We start from the raw sequence: 27,706 nt of genomic DNA on the forward strand, positions 1-27,706 counted from the left end.
CCAGCATCTTTTTTCTCGTTCTGTACACCGCCATCTTCAGATCGAGAGAGGGAGACAGAAGGAGCAAAAAGACAAAGAGAGAGACAGTCACAAAGAGACTTAGAGGGACATGGAGAGAGACAAATGGCCGAACACAGACAGACACAAAAACCAGCACGAGACACGGAGGGAAATATGGAGAGACACATAGAGATAACCAGACAAAGACATGGATTAAAATGGGAAAGAGATGCATCAAGATATAGAGAGAGAGAATAACTGTGCGCATTGCACTTTGATTATGGAATTATTTACTGCTTCAGGCTGGGCAGTGCCCAGACTGAAACATTTTAGGGTAGCACCTGCCTTTGCTTAAGTATAGGCCCCACTACCACTTGTCAGTGAACTCGCCACTTCACTGTTTTGCACTGAATTGCCATTAAATTTCCGTAGCCGCCCCAGTAATGTGTGTATGGTGCCACCAAATGCACGGTCCGCTTAAAGCAAACATGAGTCATCGCGTGACTTAATCTCCAAAAGTAGACCACTGCGTGCCTGTATCATATACAACGGTTCAAATTTATACAAAACCCACAATTAAATCCCACAAACCACAAAATAATGACATCTGTGCCTGTGTAACTGCAGCTAATGTTAACCATGCCTCCCTTGAAAACAGAGAATACATCTCAATGAACACTCAATTATACGTACGTATGTATGTTGAACTACTTTCGCACCGTACGTAGTCAACCGTGCTAATCGGAGATGCTAATTGGAGTTTTGTTACGTTAGATAGTGAAATATGCTGCGTATAGAAAAGTTGTGATGCCTCGTGTAGAAAATCAGTGCCCCTGCTCAAACGGACAAAGGAGCAGTGCACCTCACTCTTCATGGCCCCTGAGGCAATGGGAGAATTTCCAACATTCCAGTAACAGGAGCCAATCATTCCATATGACAACTTCTATCAACAATTTTTTCAAGAAAGCAACACCTTGATACATGAAGGAAGCAGCCGACCCATGATCTCGCCTGTGAGTCTTGCCCCTACCCTCACCGTGACGCAGCTCACCTGCGGTGATGAGTCCGACTGACTTGTTTCTACTTCATGGAACTGTAAAGAACCCCTCTTAACGACGATGATTGGTTCTACGAAACCGTTCGTTAAGCGATTTGGTCGTTAAGTGAGTAGATGTTTCCACTTCGAAGCGCAGCAGACACCGAATGTAAACAATGCCCCAACGCTCGTGCGATGGACGTCGCTGATTGGCCGAGGCCTGGTCAGACCACTTTGGAGCTCGCTGATTGGCCGCAATTGGCGGTCACGTGCTCGTCGTAAGCCCGTCGTTAACAGGGGAATAATCGGTAAGCGAACACATTGGGCTCTATGGAGGCCTGTCGTTAAGGGATTAATCGTTAACATGGGTGGTCATTAACAGTTATACTGTACTGAGATTTAGTGTTTAAGCATGATGCTGAGAATAGGATGAACAAAACAGTAATGAATGAAAAGAGACATTTCTGCTGTGTTTTAATCCCTGTTGACATTCCAGTGACTCTATCAGTGTCATGTCATGAGACATCCGGGATTCTGCAGCTTGCATCGCATCACCTTGTGTTAGAGAATGACCCCGTAAAATGAGGTCACAGAGCTACTTGTGCTCACTTCAATAGGCCTCTTCAACCACACTGGGGTCCACACCTTTGATTTGCCCAGTCAAGAGAGTCTGTCTCATGCCAGATGCGCATGTCTCAGAGCTCTAATTCAGCCAAATTAAGTTAATTAAATCACTATGTCGAATGGGTCTAATGCCAGGTCCTGCCTGGAGGTTCAAACCCCATATCAAGAAATCACCCGTTATCTCCATTACATATTCGGGACTTCCGTTTCGCCCCCCGTTCACACGTCCACCAGCGATTTCAGTGTCCCACGGCACCTTGTTGAGAAGTGCCTTTAGTTGCCTTTAAGCTCTTACAATTTGACACACTGGATATCTCGTGATCTACCCATTGTCAAACATTGACCGAGTCTGATGCATGAGGTGTCCGTACTCAAACACCTTCGGGGCTCCCCCGCAGGGCTCGCGTCCCTTCATGTCCTCCCCGCCCATCACTCTCTATCTTCTTTCCTTCCTCTCCTTTTTCTCTCTCTCTTCTCTGCCTTAGATCACAACGAGGTTCTTCTCTGGATCCATTCATCTACATCGGACATGGTGGCCCCTTTTTATCCTGGTTATGTTCTTTCGATGTTTTTCTTCATTGAAGGAAACAATATATATGTCATGGGTGTCTGCCCGGATTCAAGCCCAAGATCTCGATGCACGAACCTCTGAGCCACCTTGAACGTAGAGGAAGATGGCATACTGTGGAGATGCAGTGCTCGGCTGATAAGGAGCTCTACTGCCGTACCTCCTCCAAGGCAACATTGAAGGCAGAAGGGCAAGAGGAAGAGAAAGATGAGCGTGGTGGTGGTGGTGATGGTGGGATGCAATCAAGAAGTGCACCCAGCTCAGCATGGGGAACATCACGAGAGCTCGTGACACGAGCAAGTTCCGGCATGCGTTGACCGTCGACCTCAATAGCCGGAGCTCACACTGCTGGCTTTATCGATGAACTAATCCTCGTAGTACCTTGTTGAAGTGAAAAATACCATCGCTGCACTAATTTGCAGCACCTGGAACCCAGCTGGGAGCTGTGCGATTTGTCTGAGCGTGCCGGCGATGAAAGCATACGTACATTTCAGCCAATGTTACATTCCCTCGAGATGTTGCCCCTCAGGGGCCGATGAAGGTACATTATCCAGAGGAGAATGTAATACGAAATAACAACATGTTCCCAAGAAGTAATCAAAGCATCCATGGGTCAATATTGCTTAACGTGGGAAAATGTGTTACATCAAGGTGTAATCATTGACCTGTCAGGCTGCCAACAAAGCTCAATTTGTAGCACAAATCCACAGACGCTGCTGCACAAAGATCCCCCGTATAGCCTTAACAGACGTTTGGGTCTAGTGCTGTTGGCAATCAGCTGTGAAGGCCGGTACGGCACATTCGGGGATGGGTGGCCAGCAACACGCTTTTGCCTGGTTAGTGGCGACACTTACACACCGCACGAGGTACTCATTTGAGGCTGAGTTGACCTAGGGGAGGCCCAGGGCAGGTTCAGATAATCGTCATTGGTGTTGGCCGTGAGCAGGAATTGAACTCGCATTCTCAACCATACAGTGGATCAACAAGAGACCCACTTTAAAACTTCAGAAGAGAATATCTCTTCGTATCCAACAAAGAAATGCACGGGTGTTAACGACACAGGAATTCAGTGATCAATGTAGGAAATCGCAAGCAAGCATTTTCAAGATAAACAAATTCCCTAAATGCCACTGTTGCACCTTTTCTCGTGAGACGGCTCATTCTCCAGTCACTGTGCTGTAACACGTGCCGAAGCATCCTGGCTCGGTACACTTTTTTTCTGTCGAGGTTTTGCCCTCGTTTTGCTTTTTTGAGTCTTGAGCGTTTTTACCGAATTCTACGAATCATGCCCAACAAGTCAACAACAATAGCCGTGCAACTGCCATGTGGATTGGGGCGAGAAGTCGAGGCCGACTGTGCGGGAGGTGGATTGATGACACGAAGGCAGACCTCGCGAGAGAAAAACATCATCGGTCTACAGGAAGTGATTGTCACGACCAGAGAAAGGAAGGAGTGGAAGAAATGCGTCCACAGCCTCATCGCCAGCCACCCTTTGACAGCTGACGGAATGGAATGGAGAAAGAGAGAGAGAGAAGAATCTGAAATCTTTGGCTTAGGCAGCTGGTAGTGACACGGCCCTTGAACACACACACACACATTCAGAAAGTATTACTTCATATAATAATGTAAATATGCATTAGAGTTATTAAAACGATATATTATATTCATGTCCTCGTGCTCGGACACATGCACTGCACAGTACACATGCTGTCGAAATGATGTCACGTCTTCATAACTTTCGATTTAAAGCTTTCATGACTGCAGGGATTCATCTTCTTGACTCTTTCGGTAAAGTCACATATTCTTTGGGTCTAATCGCATATCTGCATTTCCCATAAATATGCTAAATTCCTCTTGATATGCAAATTATTTTGTCAAGGCCCCCTCCAACCCAGCTTAAATAGACGCTCCAAGCCTGGGTTGTGTCATTCAGACTCTGTCTTCTCGACAGACCTGTTCTTCACCTGAGGACGGCTGCTTGCGTTGTGGCCGAAACGTCGTGAGAATAATTGTATTATGTTTTATTTTTATTATTTTATTATTTCCATTCTACGTGACTTTACCGAAAGAACAAAGAAGATGAGTCTTCTTAACTGGCTACTCGTTTCGACATTTTTTATACAATTATAGATATTCTATTTACAAGCTTGATGAACATGTTCGTGTTATGTGTGTGTTATTGCACGTACATACGATCATTATTTGATGCCATTTAACACCACGTGTGTAGTCGGGAGGCTTCATACTCAAGGAGGCATTTGGGAAAATATAGACAATGGTTATTTAAACACCAGTACAGAATTGAAAGGGCTTTAAATGAAAGGAATAATCAGGCTACTGATTGATAATAGGGTTTTCTCCTTTTTTCTGGCAACAAAACAGGTGTTAAGATGTTACAACACCAAACTGAAACCTTTTACAAGGAATCATGTCTGCATTAACCACAAGGCTTGTGGTCAGAATGCAAACAAAAAACATACTCTGATAATATATGCATTGTCCTTGAAACTGATTGGTCCACACCAGAGTCAACTTTCTATTGAGCCTCGTCTCAAACGGTGTTAGATCAGAGGACGCTAAAAGGCGTACAGCATATTTTAACACCTGTTTTGTTGCCAGAAAAAAGGGGAAACCCCTATTATCATGTTTTGGTACTGGCAAAGGAGGTCCCATGAGGCTACTGATTATGTGAAGTGTCCAAATGCCATATTTGGTAATAAGATAAACCACAATACTAGAATTACGTTTTGATAGCATTCTTCAAATTAACATATACTTAGTACGTATGTTGATTTAAGTTTGGAAATTACATCACTTTTTTCTAGATTTGGGCATTGTTGGATGATCGGAACACATTGCCTGCTAATGCCCTTGCATTGACAGCATTACGCTTCTGAAACGATTAATCTGAATTAATCGTTTTTTTTCATTAAAGCACTCATAACAGGAATCAAACAGTGCACACTTGTAACAGTAGTCTGATTGCACGCTAAAATAATTCCAAGATGTCTTACACTTAACAAGTCAATTCAACGTGTGTCTGTGTTCAAGCGTGGGCTTGCACTAATCTCTGTTGAGGCCCTTGGGCCAGGAGTGGAAGTTCCACATTTTTTATGGACAGAGCAGCCTGTTTCCCTTTTGGACCACCACTGTTGATACTCGACTTAAAGCTTTCGTGACTCCAGGAATTCATATTCTTTGGGTCTTTCGGTAAAGTCACGTAGATAGGTTTTGTTATTTTTTGTTATTTTCTTTGAACCTATCTACGTGACTTTACCGAAAGACCCAAAGAATGCTGTTGATACTAATTTTATATACCCCGGTGAGGAAGTAGAATGAGTCAACCCTGACCAAAATTTGAACTAAGAACCTTGCAAATGTGAATCTAAGCTCTCTTACAAAGACATTTAACTTATTTTTCAACAGTCAATATGATGATGTATTTTCATAGTCATAACAACCAGTAGATATGAACTGCAGAAAATGAATAACTTAATAAGGAAAGTGGAGTTCCAGATATAAATGAGCAAAATCTCATTCCGCGAATGTGTCTCCAATGCTGCTGAACGTGGCCAAGCTCGGCAGTGTCGCCCTAAGAAGCGAGTGGCCCGCAGGCGCCTCAAAGGTCACAACACTGAGCCGGCACTGCTGAGGTCCTGAGTTTTAATCTGGACAGAGACCGGTGATTAAATGGGGTTCTTAAATATAGTGAGCTGCTTTTTTTACATAGATAATAATAATACAAAAACTCGGGGAAAGCTTCACTGCGTCTCACGACTCTTATTCAGGAGGGTCCTGCCAAGTTTACGGAGTAGAGGGCGGCAATTCCTATGTAGATGGTGTCAGAGGCAGGTCACCAATGACTGCACCAATAAAAGCCCATCACGAAAAAAATTGCTTCCGGAATTACATTCTTTGGCTAAGTTTCGGCTGCGAGGGATTCAAACGGATTCTTCATCTCGTGGCTTTGACTCGATGACGATAGCAAGACACGTGGCCCCGTGCTTTGCTGATGATTTTCCCCGACAGGCGTGGTGAGCCTCAAGACCTCCAAGTGCCACCGCAACAAGTTTGAGCGCAGGAACGTCGACGAGTTCACCCTGGAGGCGGTGGGGCTCGGCGAGCTGCGGAAGATCTGCGTCGGACACGACGCGGGAGGTGAGCAGCCGGCCGCCTGGGATGCACCCGGAGGCGGAGGGTGGAAATGTTTTTTGGAGGGGAGCTGAGATTTAACAAAAAATTGTGGCCTAAAAATGAAATATTTTAAGATGTTTATTTTCTCTCTCATTGCATGAGAGTAATGTCCTAAAACGGGTATGTCAGCTGACCACAGAGCAGCATGTGGTCAGCTGACATACCCAAGCACACATGTTCGCCGATTGCATCGGTCTCCAATGTGCTCTGCTAGGGGTGACCTGGCATCTCTTGCCGAGCCTGGCTTTGGAGAGGTTTTACTGTGTCAAGGATTAAAAACTCAAACTGAATAATTTTTCACAAGCCCTGTGTAAAATTGTCTTCTGCGGGGCTTCTCCCTGATACATGGGGGTGCATTGCTCAACGAGATTTCCTAATAGACGATTCTTCCGATATGATGATAATCGGCACAGTTGGAATAAATTATGGGAATACGAAAAATATCTGAAGGCATGTTTATAGGTACACGTGTGTGTATGATATTGGTGCAGTCGTAGTATGAAGCTGAGTGCACCGTCAACCTGGGTTTGCATATTCTCATTAGCATATAATTTACATAAATTATGAATAGTAAATTCAACGATGCATGTTTATCACGAACGTGCAAATCAATGCAATTGCTGGACCGATGCGTCGCCGCATGCCCAACGTGCAGTCGCAGGTTCGGGATGGTTCCTGGACTGGGTGGAGATCGACGCTCCGTCGCTCGGTCAGAAGATGCAGTTCCCGTGCGGCCGCTGGCTGGACCGCGGCGAGGACGACGGGGCCATAGAGCGCGTCCTGTACCCCAACTGCCTGCAGACGCTGCACTACACGCCCTGTACGTGCCGCACCGCCGCCCCACTGCCACCGTGACGATGGCGCCGTGTCCCTGGTGCCGCACGAACTGCCGTTGGCAGTGACAAAGACGGCTTCATTCACGGCGATTGGATAGCCGTGCGCTGGCAAACAATGGCATTGAAATAAACAAAAGGAAGCACTATTTATAGACTACCGTATCGCAGAGGACATTAAACTACATGTTTTGATGGGTCGCATTGGCAAAGACAATCGACTGATAATTGGCAAGTCGAAAATTCAAATCCCGGTTGGGGGTCATCTCAGTCCATCATTCTGTCCTAGGATGTTTAAATAATTACCACTTTGTACCAAGTCAGCACTGATATTGTTGAAGATAGACTGGCCCCATCATAGGAATGTGGAATTTCCACCACTCATCCAGTGGCACCGATGGAGCTGAGCGCAGCCCAGCACTTCATTTGAGTAGTGGGACACTTTCACCTTTGTTTCTAATATGATACAATGAATTTGACAAAAATAAGACACGTGGAATTTCAAGAAGGAAAGGATTTACTTTCATATTGGGAAAAAAGATGACCATTTCTCAGGGCTCTTTTGTCATTATAATAATGATACAACCTTTATTTATTCAGGAAGGCCTCACTGAGTTTTTTTTTTGGAGGGCTCAAAATTGGGATGTTTAGCCAATTTTATTCATTAATTTTGTATGTTTTTTCACTGCGAAGTCTACTGCTCAATTGCTCCCCACTATATAGTCTAACATTTATATAAATATTTTTTGCTACTCAAGGATCTTGTGCATTTGTGAACATGTGGGGATTGGCATCAAATGGAGGGAAAAATCAGCTGGACAGAAAGAAAAACTAATGAGGCAGTGCTTCAACAGGTTCAGGAGGGAATATAACTGATCACGACCAATTCAAATAAAGCGGCATAGCTGGATAGGGAATATTGTCACAGGTGAGGGATTTCTGAAGGACGTTCTATCGGGCAGTGTGCTGGGAAAGAGACATCGGGGCATAACAATTAGGGGGCTGCTTGATGACTTGAAAAATTGAGAGAAGTATGCCTGACAAAGCACAACATCATACTGGATAACACTTAACTTGTTATTAGGTAGGACATGCATTGGAGAGGATCTTGTAAATATTAGACTAATTAACAGACAAACTTTCCCCATATAGCCTCCCACCGTCTTTTGGGGCAAGTGCTGTTCGTAACCACCAATTAATTTCGGCAAAGTGAGCAAGGGAGTGCTGTGACCAGTACCACGCCTGGCCACCTTGGTTTGCCCATTGCTGATGTTTACACATTACACCAGGAACTCATTTAAGGGTGAGTCGACCTACGGGAAGCCCAGGACTGGTTTAGATATTTGCCACTGCTGCTGTTAGCCATGGCCAGGAATCTGAGGTTGCTGGGTGCATACCGCAGTGCACTAACCACTACAACACGGCTCCACCCATTAAATTGTACCGAGACAAAGTATCTCCCAACAGCCTTTACACGCTGTTGGGGAAAATGCTGTTGGTGAGCACCCATCAAGAACAGCATGGCGCACAAGGCGGGTTGTGTTGCCAGGACCACGAAATGGCTGCCTTAGACATGCAAACAGTAGTGATAGAATCGACAAAGACTAAACTAATAAAATAAAATAAATTACCCGTTAAGGCCCACTGAGTTATATAGTTTTTTTTCCAGAAGTAATCTGGCCACAAATGATAGCTCAACGAAGTGGCTTATCATGTGTAAATGTATAGCAGCCATATACTCTAAACGCATGTTGATTCTAAATGTGGAGGGAAAAACCAGAGGACCTGGATAAAGGGACATGCAAACTCCAAATTTCCAGCAGGCGTCAGGGTCAGGATCGAACCCATGACCTCCTGTATACCGGGCGAGGTAGTTCAAATCTCGCCATCGTGGCAAGACATCTGCCATGTGACGACAGAACGATACCTCTCTCCCGTCTCCGCACCCTTCTCGTCTCCTCCCCACAGTCGTGCCGTATGAGATCACGGTGTTCACGAGTGACATCCGCAACGCCGGCACCAACGCGGACGTGAGCTTGGTGCTGTACGGCCCCAACGGCGTGAGCACGCGCTCCCAGAGCCTGTGCCGCAGCAAGCGAGAGCGCCACATGTACTTTGAGCGCGGCGCCAATGACGTCTTCGTGTTGGAGGTTCGTCCATCTTGGCCCAACAGTTTCTCATTGTAGACTGCTACGGCGGAGCACTTGATCGTCATTTCAAAGTCTTTTTTTCTCACGAATGAACCTTCAAATTCTGAGGGACACGTGGCCTAGGTGTGCGTCTTGAGAGATAAGGGCACCTAGTGCAGTTGGCTACGTATGGTGCGAAAGAAGTTCAACGTACATACAAGAGCGATTTTTTTGTTTTTTGGGGGGGGGGGATTTCGTTGCACGAGGCTTCTGGCCCTGAGTCTGTCAGTCTGTGCCAGGTTTGACTTCCAGCCCTGGTCCGTGGTCCCTCTGCAGCTGGAGGACGTCGGGGAGACGATTGAGAAGCTCCGAGTCGGCCACAACAACGTGGGGATCAACTCGGGCTGGCACCTGGACCGTGTGGAGGTGCGACGTCTGCTGCCCGATGGCAAGGTGAACTCTTGGAGGTTATTTACTGATGATTTCCACGAGAGATAATAAGTTTTAGTAATAAGTTTTATCTTTTTTTTTTATATAGTTAGACCATTATCAATATTTTACCGTCCTCTATGTAACGATGGGGTTGGAAAGCTAGTGAAGTACTGTGTTTTTAATCATCATGAGCATCTTTCCTCATTTCATTTTAATCCGGTTGTGCTTTTTAAACGGTGTGCAATTCCAAACCTCCGTCTGGTTCCAAGTGCAACCAGACTCGTGTGCCTCTATGTGTGTGTCCACGCTCACATTTCTGTGTGCCTTCATTTCCGTAGGTACATTTGCGCGCGCATGGCAGCGAATTCACATGCACACGTGTGCTAGTGCGTGCCCCCGTGTGTGCCGACGTGTACTGTTACGCGCGTGTGTATGTGTATGAATATTGTGAGGAGTGGCGGTGCGGTGGTTAGCCTGCTGCGACACCCAAGTTCAATTCCTGCTCACAGTGAACATCGGTGACGGATATCTGAATGGGTCCTGGGCCTCCCCATGGTTGACTCAGCCTCAAATGAGTACCTGGCACAGTGTGTAAACATCAGCCCTGAGGAGCTAAAGGCTGGGCTAACAGCACTTGCCCCAACAGTCTGTTAGAGGCCAAACGGGGGAATCTATGTCTTTGTCTCTTTTCTCACACATGTGCATTATCTTCTTGGTTCTTTCGGTAAAGTCACGTAGAAGGGAATAATAATATAATAAAAATACAAATAATAGTGAGAATAATTTTATTATGTTTTATTTTTATTATTTTATTATTTCCCTTCTACGTGACTTTACCGAAAATTGTGAGAATGATTTTATTATGTTTTATTTTAATTATTTTATTATCTCCCTTCTACGTGCCTTTACCGAAAGAACCAAGAAGATGAATCCCTGCAGTCACGAAAGCTTTCAATCGAAATTTAAATAATATTTTATTATGTTTTATTTTTATTATTTTATTATCTCCCTTCTACGTGCCTTTACCGAAAGAACCAAGAAGATTAATCCCTGCAGTCACGAAAGAAGCTTTCAATCGAAACACGTGCATTATGTGCGCGCGTGTGCAGGGCTCGGAGACGGTGACATTCCCGTGCGACCGATGGCTGGCGCGCTCGGAGGAGGACGGCGAGACGCTGCGCGAGCTCGTGCCGTGCGACGTGCAGCTGGAACAGCTCCTGGAGGACGGCACGCTCTCGCGCGACGAGTACACCTTCGAGGACCCGCTCGATTGTGAGAGCGCGCGGGGGGGGGGAATCTGCACTCATGCGGCACGTGCACGGTGCACGCGCAGCGCGTTACGTACACACGGAATGCTCCGCACACGCCACACGTACCGCACACGCCACACGTTACACGTACCGTAATATTGGTATTTGTGTTTTTATTCAATACGTTCTTGATCTTCATTTGCGCAAAATCAAACTCCATTCGTATTTGTACCATGTCCCCAAATAGAATCCCCATTGAACATGATACACGTCTCCATGTTGTAATTGGGCAACGCCGTCGAGGTTGGCTTACTCCGGCAGGGGTGGGGAATCTTTTTTCTGCAAAGGGCCATTTGGACATTTATAACATCAGTCGCGGGCCATGCAAAATTAAATTTATGTTGCTATGAAATAAAGCGCCTAGATTGATTGAATTTCGAGTCGTGCGTTTGCCTTGGCAGGGCCAGACCAAATGATTTCGCGCGTCTTATACGGCCCGTGGGTGCTGGACGTTCCCCACCCTGGCTTAGCTAGTCCTCTGAGACGAGCCTCATCTCGCGTGAGCCACTCGGCCACCTTGGCAGGGGTGCAGTATTGCCCCTCCCCCAGCATCCATGCATCGTCCAGCAGTGTCCGTGTGTGTGTTTGCGTCGGTGACGTCACAAGCGTCGTGGTGACATCACCGCCACTTAGTGGCGAATGGTGGTTGTTGTTGTTGTTGTGTTTGCGTCCGCCCCACCCCGCACCTGCATCGCCGCTGCAGTGCGGACATACAAGGTGAGCGTGCACACGAGCGACGTGCGTGGAGCCGGGACAGATGCCAACGTCTTCCTCACCATCTACGGGGACCTGGGGGACACGGGCGAGCGCCGGCTCAGCAAGTCCGAGACCAACACTAACAAGTTTGAGCGAGGACAGGTGACGGCCGGCACACGACTGAGAACAATAGCACCGAGAGGCAATGATAACACTCAGGGCAGTGTTAGGGCAATTGTCACTGGTTTGCAGGTTAAGGATTAGCATGTATAAGGTGCTAAAATGCGCCTTACATCAATAATAGGTAACTCCTTAGTTTTTTCGGTAAAGTCACGTAGGTAAAACATGAAATTCAAATTAATAAAAATAAAATAATAATAATAATAATAATAATAATAAAATCACGACGTTTCGGAGGCAACACAAGTCTCCGTCATCAGGTGGGACCGTCACAGCCAGATTTGCTGCACTTGATACTAAGAGTATGGATCCTTGCAGTCACGAAAGCTTCAAATCTAGAATAGGTAACTCATCATCATTGTCACCGTACTTCTATGCTCCCATATTTGTGGCTCCCCGCCTTCAACGACCCACACTGACCAGCACAGTGAAGTATTGTGAAATAACTCTCATGTTCCACATGGGAGTGGAGCACAGAAGGCTGCGTCTATGTATATATAGAATGTATTGTGAGCCACTTTGGTTTTCTGATACAGAAATAGTTTAGAGTGATGGCGTTCTGTCTGGCCAATAAAAAAATAATAATCGTTTGTGTTTAATGCATCTGTATTTGATGAACATTGATTGGTCTACAGGGCACACAACCTAATATAGTCATGTGACCTCACTCTGTGATATAATTGGAACTTGCATCCCAGTTGCTGGCAAGGAGAAGCAGTGGTCAGATGTGTTCATGTTTAAAAAATAATATTTTTTTACAACAGAAAACGGTGACAATTGCCTAGTCTAAATCGTGGCAGCAAGGGGCTACATTGCCATTGGTATATAAGCGAAAGATGAACAATTCATCACCATATTCACGAGAAAATCATGATGATAGAGACTTTGTGTGTGCACGTGCGTGTACATACGTGTACCTGACGTAACGTAAAGAGTGCTCTTAATTTAAATAGACAACTTCTCTATCATGGGACCTCCTTTGCCATTGTCAAAATTTCAGAAGAGGTTTTCCCCTTTTTTATGGCAACAAAACAGTTGTGTTAAGATGTTAAAACAGCAAACTGAAACTTTTGCAAGGAATCCAGTCTGCATTAACCACAGATACTCTCTCTGGTGTGGACCAATCAGTTTCAAGAACAATGCAGAGATTATCAGAGTATGTTTTTTGTTTGCATTCTCACCACAAGTATTGTGGTTAATGCAGACATAATTCCTTGCAAAAGGTTTCCGTTTGGTGTTTTAACATCTTAACACAACTGTTTTGTTGCAAGAAAAAGGAGAAAACCTATTGATAGACGCTCTCTATGTCACGTCTTTAGAAATTATCAGGTGCGCGCGGCCTGTGAAGACCTTGATCTTATTTGATCGGAGAGGACTAAAAATCACGGAAGGGTAGACTGCGGTTGTGTCACGCATAATAGAGTTTTAGAAATCCTCGTCTATCAGGTAATCTTTAAACAGGAATGTATTTGCCTCTTGGTCGAACTCTTGGTTTAACTCAGCCCGTGCGTATGAAACAACAATGAGGACACAGATCCGGTCGGTCTTCGGCAGCGGTCAAGCAAGCGCGATTGATAAAATTGGTGCCGCTACGGACATAGTAATCGGACCACTGGCCGGTCGTGCCGGCTTCTCCTCCCGGACCACACCGCCCTGCCGCAGGTGGACAGGTTCACGCTGGAAGCCGTGGACCTGGGCACCATCTGCAAGATCCGCGTGCGGCACGACAACAGCATGCTGCACGCGGGCTGGCTGCTGGACCGCGTGGAGGTGTACGACGCGGAGGATGGTGCAGAGGACTCCATCGTGTTCCACTGCGAGCGCTGGCTGTCGCGCGAGCGCGAGGACGGCCTTATCGAGCGCGTGCTCTTCGCGAAGGTGCCGGATTGGGCAGCGTGGCCACGCTTTGGGGCGGCCGACTCGCGAATGCATCCCCGGGGGGTTATTGGTTTGAGTACAAAAAAGATCCCTGAAATTCGCCAACCCCCCGCAACACTCCCCCCCCCCCCAACCTCGTTGCAGACAAGAGGAGTTCTCCTTCACTATAATTAAATTAAGCCGAAGCATCTACTAGCTGCTGAGCTGACTGTTCGTGCGCGACTGTCTATTTAAAGAATCTGTCAGCAGCACCCTCCGATTAGCCCGCACCTCCGATCAGCACGGTTGACTACATACCGTGCGAAAGAAGTCCAACAGCATAATCAGCATTTATGTCACCTTGTTAAAGGGAGCCACACGCAGACTCAGAAATACCAGGATTGTATTTCTAAATATTGTAGGTGCCGCTTGGCCACAATATAAACATGTTGGGCATGTCCAGACTCCCACGACGACCCACAGTGTCTAGAGATGCCCAGTAGTGAGTAAGGGGGAGGGGGGGGGAGTTGGGAAGCAGAGGGGGCGCAGAGGGAGGAGTCTTGTCCATTGTACCTGTCTACTTTACATTTCACTCTTTGTTTTTCCAGATGGGGTTAGGCTTAAGGTTAGGTTTGGACGTTGGATTGTGCTTCGAATCAGAACTCAGATGGCCTCTGCATTGCCCAGACCTTACAGCGATAACTCTCCCGGGGTGGGAGGGGGGGGTTTGATCAGAGAAGTTGAACTCAGCAAACATCCAGATGGCTCCATTGATGATTTTAAACACGCTGTTTGTGACGCGCTGTGCCTCCTCGCGACAGCCGCGAAACACTTGAGTGACCAGACACGGCTTGGGATTGAGAATGCCGTGACACTGACGGAATACACACACACACAGACATCCTTGAAATGCGGAGTTGAACAGCTACTGTAGAGTGTTGTGTAACATTGGGGGCAGTCCGTCATAGACTTGAGTTAAAGTGTCGACATCAAAAATCTTTTCCTGCTCGGAGTTTTGTCAGGTGGCTCATACCATGTCGATGTACCGACACAGCTGCCTCCTTTCAAATGCAGGCAGCCAATCCGTGGTTGATAAACGATTAACATAATAATTGTCACTTTAACCCAGGACAGCCTCCCTGAGTCTCGAGAGTAATTTTGGTCCAGGAGGATCCTGCATTATTAGGACGTTTGGTCGGTTTTTTTCATAAGTGGTGTGTCCTGCAGGACGCTCGCTCAACTGCTTGGAGAAACCCCGTGCATATGAGGGGCTAACACTCAAAGTTCCACGTAGGTGGATTCCAGAATCCATTGCTATAATTTCATCTCCTGGCCAGCATGCACCTGAAGTCTGTGCCACCTGGTATTTTATGGCAGGTCACTTCATCCCAGTGCTAACGAGGGTTTAATCTTGATTAGCTCCTGAAATCGGATAGACATTTGGGTGTATTCCGGATGGCTCGCTCGATTGAGCTGGGTTTTCAAGTTGATCGTTTCAGCACAAAAATAAGACTCGTTTGGGTTTTTTTCTACTTAATATTTCACATTCTGGCTGTAGGAACTGAACAAAATGGTTTAATCGTCTAGCGACAAAGCACTCTTTACAGGATCATTTGTTGCTGGAAATGTGCCAGTTAAGTGTGAATAAGTGGCTTATTGAAGTGACTTCAAAAGTCGTTTTGTGATGTTATCTTCCGAAGGCAATTATCTGACGGCGAGGTGATGGATTGCCTTCTGGAAAGTAATTTTATTATGCTGTATATAAATGTCATTGTATTATAATATAAACCAAATGTATCTCTCGGCTCAAACAAGCAATGGGGTGGTGGACATCTCATTTGGCATCCCTGGGCCAGTTGTGGAAAAGCCACATTCCTATGGCAAGGCTGAGTATATCCGTTAGATAACCACTGTTGGTTGCCTTCAAAGTGGGAAGTCAACATATGCCGGAGAATATCGTCTGCTGCAACCCCTGACCAGAATATGAATTTGTGACCCTTTAAGTTGTGAGTCAATATCCTTAACAGCAGCCTTTCCCCATCCCCCGGATGCCAGATTGCTAAACATGTCATGGCAGAGAAATGCATTACATATCGGCATTGTGGTTGTTGCACCAACACTGGACATTGCTTAAGGCGTTTGCTCTTAATCTTGAATATGCAGGAATTGTGACACCATGTTGTTTTGACCCTGTAACAAGGCTTGGCAGCGCGTATAACAATGCCTTGAGTTAGGCATGCTTCAATGAGCCCATCATGCTCTCTGGGTCAATACAATGTATATCGCTTTGCACAATTCCAATAATGGTTATTTCCTGCCACAGTAATGTAGAGTTGCTACCACTGACCACCAATGGAAATGAGCTAAGGCCAATTAATAGTTGAGCATGGATTTACTTTGACTCCAGCTCTAACTGTGACAAGTCTGAAATCATAAAATAATTCCCTTCCACCAAATATCCCCCTTCCTGTTTTTCTGTTCAGGAAGTGACAATGTTTTAATCAGAATCTGCGTGTCTGTGGGCCCTCCTCCAATGCTACATTCTCCATTTCCACCCCCATGGCTCCCCTCTCTGCTCGACCCCCATGGCTCCCCTCCCCGCTCTTCTCCCATGGTAGGGCTATGCGGGCTCTCGCAATGACGCTGATGGTTTGGGGGATGATGACTCAGAGTCTCACGAAAGCGACAGGAGCGAGGAGGAAGAGGAAACGTCGTGCAAACGTCACGCTCGAAGCTCGGCCGGGAAGACGTGGGATCCCAGCAGTGAGTCGCAGAGAAACGGGAGGGAGCTTGGGGGGGAAAGCATTGTCAAAGGGGGTGACTCACGCCCCCCTCGCTCAAGGATCACTGGCAGCGGGTTCCATAGACAAGTTGAATTGGCAAAAATATAATTAATCTCGCCGTCTTTTTCAATGACAAACGACATGTTTTTATACAGCCATTGTTGACCAGGCTGCGACCATTAAGAGGAAACCTTGGGTTTGAACCCAGGATGTTAATGATACGGGCTCGATCCTCTGACCTGGAGCCACGAGGCTACATAAGAGTTACATATTCTTATGGTGGTGACCAGTGTCCCCACAAGGCAATCACTGTCCCTAAAATTGGTACTTGTTTTATCAACCCTAGCCGGTCACCTCCTCCAGGCCCTGATACAAACCTTTAATGTTTTAATCTTGATTTGAAGCTTTCGTGACTGCAGGAATCCATACTCTTAGGTTCTTTCGGTAAAGTCACGTAGGTTGAAAAATAATAGATCACGACGTTTCGATCGCAACACAAGCAATCGTCATCAGGTGATGTTTTATTTACTACTTTACCAGGAAAGGCCCACTGAGCTATATAGCTCTTTTTTCAGAAGTGACCTGGCCACAAATTATAGTTCAATAAAGTGGCGTATCATGTGGAGATATATCGCAGCCAAATACTCTAAACGCATGATGTTAATTCTAAATGCAGAGTAAAAAACCGGAGGACCTGGAGAAAAATCCAGGTGACCACGGGGAGAACATGCAAACTCCAAATATCCAGGTGTCAGGATCGGGATCGAACCCACGACCTCCTGTATACCGGGCGAAGTAGTTCACATCTAGCCACCGTGGCTCTACCCGCCGCGCCCCGCCCTGTCCCCAACCGTGCCGTGCATTTTGCAGTGATCCCGTACCACGTGGCGGTCACCACGGGCCCCAACCGCGACAACGGCACGTCGAGCCGCGGCTACGTGATCATGCGGGGTGCACGGAAGCAACGCACGCGTCGCCTCTGGCTCGACTCCACCGACGGGAGGCTGGGCTTCGCGCCCGACCGCGCGCAGAGCTACCGCCTGGTGGGGCGCGACGTGGGCATGCTGCGCAGCGTGGAGGTGCGGACGCCGTTGGTGCCGGGCGCAACGTGGCACGCGCCGATCAGACGCAACGACGGTCGAGCACTTTCACTGATTCACTCCAGGCAGATGCTTGCTGGCGGTCAATCGCCTTGTTATCGCTCTTCTAAAAGTATAAACTGTAAAATATTTAATATTTTACTAGATAAGGCCCACTGAGCTATAAAGCTCTTTTTCAGAAGTGACCTGGCCACACATGAAGGCTCAACGAAGTGGCTTATCACGTGGACATTTATAGCAGCCAAATACTCTAAGCTTCTATCGCCACCACCATGGTTACTGTTCGCATGAACTTCACACATTGATTCTTCCAACATGTTTCGGAGCCACACGACAGGTCAAATCACGTGTCTCATTGCGCCTTTCCTTGAACTGCTCGACTTAGAATTTCCTCCCCAACGTCTCGTTTTGTAAAGTTCGCATAACTTTGCTCACTTAAATAAACCGTCGGTCTATTCCCACACTGGTTACCTTACTGACTGTACAGCAACATGGTCTGGTAACGACAACGAAGCTTTTATTAACGACAAGAGCAACCGCAAAACACGCTCCTTCCAGCAGCCGCACCACCACCACTCAGGTGTGCGTCTGCGGTCGCCTGGAATGCTCTTCCGATATTATAGAAGCCACTGGATTGAAAACGAATTTCTATAGAACTGGTTTTTGTGTTTAGTTTGTTGTCCTCCGTACCTCCGTACGGTGTAAAAGAAGTTCAACATTTAAATATTCCACCCATAGTTTCCTAAAAAGCAAAGGAAAACTAACTCCACTCTTTTTAACATAATGTGCACATGGACATGTTCCATAGAACGTACTAACTCCTCTCCGTTACACTTTGAATTGTGCTGTTTGTTGCTGGTCACTTGAGGTTTTTGGCTTTTGGACCCTTTGCTCAGCAACTGTGATAAAATAAAAAATAAAAACAATGCACATCAACATTTCTGATCCTCCCATGGACGGATCATGCTGTCTGTATTTTGGACTCCCTCCAACTATTTAATAACAGACTAGATTATTTAAACAAACATCACTTCTCCAATAATACGTAGCGAAACATAAGGCACTGTGTTGCCATGGTGTATATACAGGCTGAAAACACTTCACCATTGCAATCACTAACATTTCCTTATCATTACTAAAGCCATGGGTAATGTAGGGACAGTGAAAACACAAGAATCGCAGTGGGTCATTTGCCCTGTAGAGCTTTGGATTATGCGGAGAATGCAGGCGCTTGGGCAGGGCCTTGCAGCGTTTGGCAATGTTTAAGGACTGAGACTGGACACATTGTCCTTAGTTGAGCGTTCCAAGAATAACACTGATGGCATTAGTTAGGGAAAGAACCTTGCACAGCTATATCAGAGGTGTCGGTAGACGGTGAGGGTACAGAGATAGCGGCGCTGCGGTGGCGAGATGTTAACTACCTCACCTGGTGTACAGGAGGTCGTGGGATCGATCCCGACCCTGATGACGGCTGTATATTTGGAATTTGCATGTTCTCCCTGTGGTCGCGTGGATTTTTCTTTTGGTCCTCGACGTTTAGAATCATGCATTTATTATAGTATTTGGCTGCTATAAATCTCCACATGATAAGCCACTTCATTGGGCTATCATTTGTGGCCAGGTCCGTTCTGAAAAAGAGCTACATAGCTCAGTGGGCTTTACCTGGTAAAATAAAATCAAGTTTAGTTCAAAGAATTGGGTGTACAGTATTTGGATAGTAATAAGCATAATGCAGGGGGTTGTGAGGATGTCATTAGAAGCATCGTGTAACCAGAGATGGTTTCATATGGACGATAAAATCCACTTCAGTGTGAAGAGCTGGGTGAGGCAACGGCAACGTCTCTTTTCATATCAAAAGTTGTGTCAGAAAGCCAAACTTTTCAGAAGGATAATAGGAAAAAAAGGCATCTGAAATTTCAAATAGAGTTGCACTCAAACAAAGGCAGCAATCCATGGCAAAAAGGGGAAGCAACTTGGACATGCAGCATATTTCATGGCAAGAAGCATTATCTGAGGTTTGATCAAAAGTTCCAAGACTGTTTTATATATATATAATGTTGATGTCTTCAGAAATGAAGTTGAACTGTTGCTTTAGATTGCAAAGAATGGTGTGATCGTGCACTACCAGTATCCAAACTACACCGTGTCATTTTAGTGGTGCACGACAAGCCTGCACAGTACAACCATTACAATGACTTCCTACGTCCGAGGAATAACTGCATCGTGCCAGTGTGTGCCAGGATCTCAATGCAAATGCTGAGAATGATCCAACTCTGCTCCAGGACATCATAACGATGACTGTGCATCAGCACACACTGTCCTTTGTGAGTGGCAGTTTTTGGCCAAGCAGGGCCATCAAAGTCCTTGGCCACCCCTCAAACTCTCCTCAACTGGCACAGTTTTAAATCTTGCCCTGCTCACAAAAATAAAATAAAAACTGCCCTGAAAAGGAAGGAGGTTTGATGACAATCCAACGTTTATTTCAAACACGAAAGCGATACTTTAGAGATTCGCAACAGAGGGTGGCCAGAGGCATTTGCAGAAGTGGTAGGAGCGCTCAGAAAAGTGTCTCAATGTAGAAGAAGTTGGCTGTGAATAAGATGGCTGCCATCAGAGTGTTTAAGGAGAACGTCAAATAAAAATGACAGTTTTTTTTTTATCAAGCCTCATACGTGTATAATTAGGAAGAGGAGGTTGTGGAAATAAGGATGGATGTGTAGGATGGAGAAGGGCGGATTGCCAAGAGCTGCAGAGAAGTGGGCACCCAGTGGTTTGTAACCGAGGGGAAGAAGTAAAGTGATTTGTATTTAAATAACAAAATAGATAGGCAATGTTTCCTTCATATTTCTGTCTCTCCACATGAACACTATAAGAGTCTTCTTCAAAGTGAGGTGGTGGGAACTGTAAGAGCAGACATTAGAATACTTTGCAGGTCGATGTGCTAGGGTGTGCTAAAGTTACGAGATTTGGCCGAAGGAAATAAAGTGATGGCTTGGTGTGCTGGCATCACTGAGACTGGCCATGATGACCACTTGCTCATGATCTAGCAGCATCACATCAGCAGTGAGCCTGATCTCATTCACACTGTTGAGTTGTCTGTCCTACAAGGGTCTTACTGTGGAATCCTTGGGCAGGTGTTCATGGTGAAAGTTATTTATAATTTCTGGCTGCATTGTGGTATATGACCTGTTCGGCCTATGCTTAGGAAATAAAATAAACAATCTCTTTCCACCAACACCAATACTGGCTGGTTCAGTCCTCTAGGAGTTTGTGCAACGTGACTTTAGATGCGTGGAATATACTGCTCAATGTGCTCATTTATCCTCACTCTTAGGAGCGTATGTATGTAGAACTTTTTTCTCACCATACGTAGCAAACCGTGCAAACCGGAGGTGCGAAACGGTGACAAACGCCGGCTGCTTTTGTTTACCTGAGATTTTGCAGTCTGCAGTGTTTTCAGAAACATTAATCAGCAGCCAATGCTATCTTGATTTGCTCTTCTTAGCCGTCAGAATGTTATTGCTGAAGATTTTTAGATAAAAGGTTGCTAGGACAGCCTCTGCACTGACATTAAACCTTACTAAATAATGCGTGCATATTTTGGTGTATGCGCTGTGGTCAGAGTGTTTGTTGGGGGTGGGGACTAACTCAGCTTTTCATTCCTCTCGAGCCAATAAAATAAACAAAAATTCTGGAACGTCAACAGGAGAGTTGCCGTGGTGTAATGGCTAGCACACTGGACTTGCAATCTAGTGGTTACCGGTTCGATCTCCCAGCGTGGTAGTTGAAACAATGGGAAAGCGTTTTAAATCCTCCCACCTCCGTCGACCCGGCAGCATAAATAAACACGCCATAGTTCATCGTTCTACACGTCACGTGTTGTGAGGGTAAAGTGTGTGTCCGCCCATCTCTTCAAAGATACCTGGGAATGGAGAACTACCTTTCTCGAGGTGCTCACTCTGGTGGAGGGATACTCTCACAGCGCTGCAACTTTGCCAACAGGAGAGTGCTTGGGCCCTGTCGCAGGAATTTGGATTTTTTTTCTGGCTCAGGGCAGCCACCAGAGATAAGAGCTGCGCCATTACTCATTTGAGCAGGCAGACACTGACTCTAAGGGAGCTGATAAGCTACTCATGGCTGTGCCCTGTAAATCTTTTGTCCATCCATCCATCTGTCTGTCCAAGGACACTTCACATGTTTTCAGAAGAAAAAAAAACCCCTAAACCAAATGCGAAACAACTTACTACACTTCCTTCCTGAGTACACGGTTATATATTTATACACGTATAAAGATTAACGGCATGCTACTTACCAGGGCTATTCCGCATGCATTAGAACGCTTGTGTGTTGGTGTAAGAACACATGATCCACCCAGTGTGCGACCATATGTGTGTACATACTTAAGGGAGTGGTGGCAACCTGAGTTCAATTCCTGCTCGTGGCCAATGAAAACAGTGGCAAATATTTCAATCAGTTCTGGGCCTCCCCTAGATCGGCTCAGCCTTAAATGAGTCCCTGGTGGGGTGTGTCAACATCAGTAACAAGGAGACAAAGACGGCCAGGTATAGCGTTGGCCACCGATCCCCTTTATGCTTTTCCAGCCTTCATAGGTGCTTGCTAACAGCACTTGTCCAAAGCAGTCTGTTCGAGCCTTTACCGGGGATTTTTGTCTTTTGTGTGTGTGCATGTTTCCACGCGCACAGTTCTTTGTAAAGTCAAACCCCTTAACTAAATGTAGGCTTTCGTCACGGACTGACTTGCCGGATTGTTATATCATCATGAGCCCTGGTCTCACTCACATCCTGCGATGTAACAATTCATCTACCTCCTACACGTGATCTGATCTCATCACTCCATGTCCGTGTTATCGATGTCCCCCCGCACACTTGTGCCCTCCTTTGGCGACCAGTCTGATGTTAGCCTCAACCGCTGAAGATCTTGCGACACACCCTGCCCCAAGCACACTTTTCTTAACAGTCAATATGTTGTCTTTAACCTGGCGTATATTGTCTGCATGTCTCTCAGTGTCATTCCAGGTATTCCTCTCTCCATGCTTGCAGACACCTTTGTCCATTTTGGTTGTTAATGTCCATCTATGTAAATACATACAATTCTATTAATAATAATCAGATCATTGCTTATCCACTGCTCGATCAAGGCATCCCTAGGCCATGTGCGTCATGGGGTTGCTTGACCATACTTCACCACACCGGTCAGTGTGGTTTGGTATATAAAGGGAGTAGGACATCTGGTAATATTTTCACCCAGCATCATCGTTCATTTCCTTGCTATGACTGCACAGCACCTAGAGGTACTCTTGCCTCTGTTTGTGAAACCGAGGCGTGCTCTGCAGAGATAGGGACGATGCAAGTATGGCTTGCAGTACATGCTTCGCACATGCTGCTGCAGCATTTGTCTCTGCACTGCATGTACCGCTGGTTTTATGACCCAAGAAATATTCCCATCCGAAGCAAAATAGTCCCATTGATACTTGTAAAATGCTGTGTTTTTGTTAATAAAACTCTTAATGCATGAAAACAGATGTTCCCAGTGTGCCCATAGCCACATCATTATCAGGAACCTTTTGCCCTTTGCATCTCCAGTTTCATCACTGTCAAGTGTCTTTGCAAGAATGCATTGTCTCACCCGAACGATCATGAAACTTCATCTGATATTCGCTAACGAAGGACTTGCCGAGGGTTTGGCAGGAATAGCATTACATTTGTCCCAGCCTGAATCTTTTAAGCTCCCATAATAATGATAATGACCCTTTGTTTCAAGTATTACAAGATCTTCCTGGAAAATAGGCTTAACCACTGACAATGCATTTATATTTGTCCACGATGTGCATGCAGGGGTGGCACGGCTGCGATCACACTGCATTCCGAACCCCCATCACCCGAGTCTCATACCTCGGCCTTCGATTATCTGAGCTTGAGCAAAAAAATTAAAAATAAAATATTATTTTGGTCTCATCATTATTCGCTGCTCCTCTCACTCGCAGAGGATCAGTGACTCGTTGGCCACCGCCACGTGGCCACAAACAAGTCAGCAAGCAAACCGATTTATTTAATGAGCAATACAAACTGACAACATTAGATGTCTTTATCCTCATTCTATGTAAGAAAATAATGGATTGTTTGTATACCATTACGCGTGGTTTTTCTTTTTATCTGGGCCACCCTTCCTCCAAACGAACCGAATAATTGAGAGTTGACTGTACGTTTTCATTCGCTCTAACAAACTGCGTGCACGGTTTTTTTGTATTCCTGGCTGTTGAATTGCCTCCTTGGCCAGACAGAGCGCTCTAATTTGGGTGTCGCTGTTGTTTGACTGCTCTCGTCCACGCCCGCTCCTCCCGGGTCTCCCTGCCGCGTCGTTGACGGCGGCACCTCGGTGAACAGCTGGGCCATGACGGCGTCACCCCGGAGAGCTGCTGGTTCGTGGAGGAGTTCTCGCTGCTCGTGCCCACGCGGGGCCTGCGCTACGTCTTCCAGTGCCGCTGCTGGCTGGCCAAGGACCGCGGTGACGGCCTCACGGCGCGCGTCTTCAGCGTGCTGGACGCCGAGTGCATCTCGCTCACGCCCAAGGTGCTGCCTCGCCCCTAGCTAGCGAGGGGGGGGGGCATGTGGCGAGTGGGGTGCGCTGTGAAATAAGAAGAAAAAAAATTGTCCGAAAAACAAGAGAGTGCAAGGTTGCCACAAGTAGCGCACACGTGGTCGACCAGCCAAGGGCCCGGGTTCGTAGTGCAGCACGCTAACCCCTGCAAGACAGGACAATGTTCCCCGTGTAGCCTTGGCAGACTGTTGGGGCAAGTGCTGTTAGCGAGCAGCAGTACCTATGAAGGTCAGAACGGCACGCGAAGGGGTGGGTGGCCAGCACCACGCCCAGTCGCCTTTGTCTCCCTAGTGGCAATGTTTTTTCACGTCGCAATAACGTCGTCATTTGAGGCTGAGTCGACCTCGGTGAGGCCCAGGAACGGTTCAGATAATTGTCACTGGTGTTGGCCGTGAGCCACCGAGACCATGACCCTTTGCTTTTTAGGCATTCAATTATGTATTGATTACCGTAATCGATTAAAATATATTCCCACGTTCAAGATACAGGATACAATTTTGGACATGAGAATAAATTATTGATGGTCTATACAAATGATATGCAAATATTCCATCACCTTTCGGGAAGTTAAGCTGACAAAATTACACAAATGGACGAAACTATACAGTGAAAAGCAATGCAAATTAAATGGTGAAAACAAGACTACAAAAAGTGAAATTGGGAATGGAATTGTGGCCTCATTTATCTTAGTAGCAAGTTTGTGAGCACCTATTAAGGCTTGCATGATGCACAAGATCGTGGTGTGGTCAACACCTTGTCTTTGTCTCCCCATCGCTGATGTTTACGCACACACCATGTCACCATCTAAGGCTGAGTCAACCTAGGGGAGGCTCGCGATTGGCGCTCGTACCAACTCGCCACCGTTTTATGCTGTGGCCGGGAATTGAATTGATACTGCAGTGAGTTAACCGGTGCGCCACCGCTCCCCACACTCACACCCGTAATCGGCAGAATACTCGTTCTCCTGCCTCTGTCACGACCATCCTCGTCATTTGTGCAGAGCTGGATAAAGGGAACTCGCCAATGCTTTGCCTCAGGAAGTGTTTGCTGCCTGTGGGGGAGGGTGGCCTGTGCTGGATGATTGTCACAGGCCTTGGTGCAAAGGAAGTTCCATTTTTTTTGGGCAGGTTGAAGGCTTGCTCTTTGAGGTCTACATTCATACTTTGACTCACAGTTACAGAATACGCTTTTCTGTAGCCTAATAGATATTATTATCATCATCAGCAGCAGCATTATCATTATCATCATCAGCAGCAGCAGCAGCATCATTGTCATCAGCAACAGCAACGTCATTATCATCAGCAGCATGATTATCATCACCAGCAACATCAACAGCAGTATCATTAGCATCATCAACAACATCAGCGGCATGATCATCTTGATCATCAACAACAGGAGCAAAGTAATCAGCAGCATCATTAACACTAAGACCGGCAGTATCATGATCATCATCATATCATTGTCATAATCATCATCATCATTAGAATTATCATCAGCATCATCAAATACCTGTCATTTAATACATTCTGTGGTAAAAAACACACATTTAGAATAAAGCATTGAGAAAATTCTGTCAATGACACCACAAATTAGCCACGATTCCCGTTGCGTGCTCGGATGGTTTATACTGTGTACAGTTTTCCCCATAACACTATGCGGTCTAAGTATGAATGCCGTGGTGAATATGAGCGGGATCTTTTCTCCTGTTCTGCTCTCAAGATTTTAACTTTGTTTCACGACCCATCCTGTGGACGCATCATTTCCACCGACCCCGGTACAAAACTGCGATTCATCTTCGCCTGACACGAGTCCTCCTTCGTCATCATTCCGCATTCCCGCTGATCGCCTGCTCGCGAATGTTCACTCCTCTGCATTGTCTCTTCCAGCAGAGGAAATTCAAAGTCAAAGAATCTCGTCCCCCCCCCCCACTGCTCATATGAGCCCTTGGCAGGGGAGAGGGAAGGATTGCTCGTCGGCGTGGATAATATGCATGCAGCCTCTTTGATAAAAGCTTCATAGCTCATCGGATTTCTCCAGGATAAATACATATTCAGACTCTGAAATCGATTAATCGATTTTCCTTATGGTTCACAATTTGGTCACGATAAGTTGAAGTGAAATTCACAGACTTGGTGTGTGTGTGTGGGGGTGAAAAAAAATCCACTGGAAGGTCACGGAATAAGGTGGGGGGTGCCATCGCACCCACCCCCTCCCTTTATTTAAATAAATAAAGCGTGGTGCTTCCTTTGTGCGTGTTTGTCCGTGTCTCCATGTCTGTGCATGTATCTCCGTGTTCCCTATGCGTGTGTGCATCTCCATGTGTTCGTGCATCTCCGTGTGTGTGTTACTGTCTCTCTGCCTTTCTGTGTGTGTTTACGTGTCTCTGTGTGCATCTCCGTGGCTGTGTGTGTATCTTCGTGTCTTTTGTCTTTGTGGATTTTTGTGTATATCTCAGTGTCTCTGTGTGTGTGTATATATCTCTGTGGGGAGCGGTAGTGTAGTGGTTAGCGCTGTGCGACCTGAGTTCGATTCCCGCTCAAGGCCAACACCGGTGACGATTATTCGAACCGGTTCTGGGCCTCCCCTAGGTCGACTCTGCCTCAAGTGAGTACTTGGTGTGGTGTGGAAACATCGCCACCAGGGAGACAAAGGCGGTCGGGCGTGGTGCTAGTCACCCACACCCTCGTGTGCCATTCCGGCCTCGCTAACAGCTCTTGCCCCAACAATATGTGAAGTCTATAGTGGGGATCTTTAGTCTTTTGTATCTCTGTGGTTCTGTGCATTTCTGTGTGTCTCCATGTCTATTTGTGTACATCTCATGAAGGACTCGACTGGGCTCTTGGAGGCAGTCGCCCTCCAAAAACAATGGAGGGCAGAGGAGCAACGATCATACCAATGGCTAAAACACAAAAAGTTGGCACAGTAGGGGGCACAGCTGGTGCATCTGCCAGTCATCTCAGTCAACCCATGGCACCTGGGTCTGTTCCGCAACCTCCCGTCAGCAACGTTTTGACATTTCACATGGCTTGACAGTGCACCTGGCCTGGCACAATCACCGTGGTGACATCACCGCCACTTAGTGGCAAATGGTGGCTGTTGTTGTTTCACTGTGTGTGTGTGTCTCCATGTCTGTCTGGGTATCTCCTGAGGCCGATTGCTTGTGGTTGCTAGTGCCGCTTTTCCCCTTGAGTCCAGCCCTGGAAGTGCCATGGTCTCGTACGTTTTAACAGCCATCTCCAATAATGTACAGATTTGATTCAAATTCACGATTTACGTGACCGCCGTGACCTCCAGTGACAACATCGTAGCCTTGGTTATGATAGATACCTACGCTCATGATGCATGC

The 27,706-nt window shown here is 46.4% G+C and overlaps 1 protein-coding gene across 1 annotated transcript in view; it reads left to right on the plus strand.

Annotated features, from left to right (window-relative positions):
* LOXHD1 (lipoxygenase homology PLAT domains 1) overlaps positions 1–27,706 on the plus strand; it is a 113,993-nt gene that overhangs the window by 59,292 nt on the left and 26,995 nt on the right. Inside the window, exons 24-33 of the mRNA XM_078616987.1 lie at positions 6,258–6,386; positions 7,078–7,242; positions 9,224–9,405; positions 9,721–9,837; positions 10,926–11,088; positions 11,830–11,984; positions 13,665–13,880; positions 16,478–16,622; positions 17,513–17,721; positions 24,147–24,332. Coding sequence (XP_078473113.1) covers positions 6,258–6,386; positions 7,078–7,242; positions 9,224–9,405; positions 9,721–9,837; positions 10,926–11,088; positions 11,830–11,984; positions 13,665–13,880; positions 16,478–16,622; positions 17,513–17,721; positions 24,147–24,332 — 1,667 coding nt within the window. The remainder of the gene's footprint in view (positions 1–6,257; positions 6,387–7,077; positions 7,243–9,223; positions 9,406–9,720; positions 9,838–10,925; positions 11,089–11,829; positions 11,985–13,664; positions 13,881–16,477; positions 16,623–17,512; positions 17,722–24,146; positions 24,333–27,706) is intronic.

The sequence above is a fragment of the Lampetra planeri genome, chromosome 3 (genome assembly GCF_965212315.1).
Source record: "Lampetra planeri chromosome 3, kcLamPlan1.2.h2, whole genome shotgun sequence".
NCBI lineage: Eukaryota > Metazoa > Chordata > Hyperoartia > Petromyzontiformes > Petromyzontidae > Lampetra > Lampetra planeri.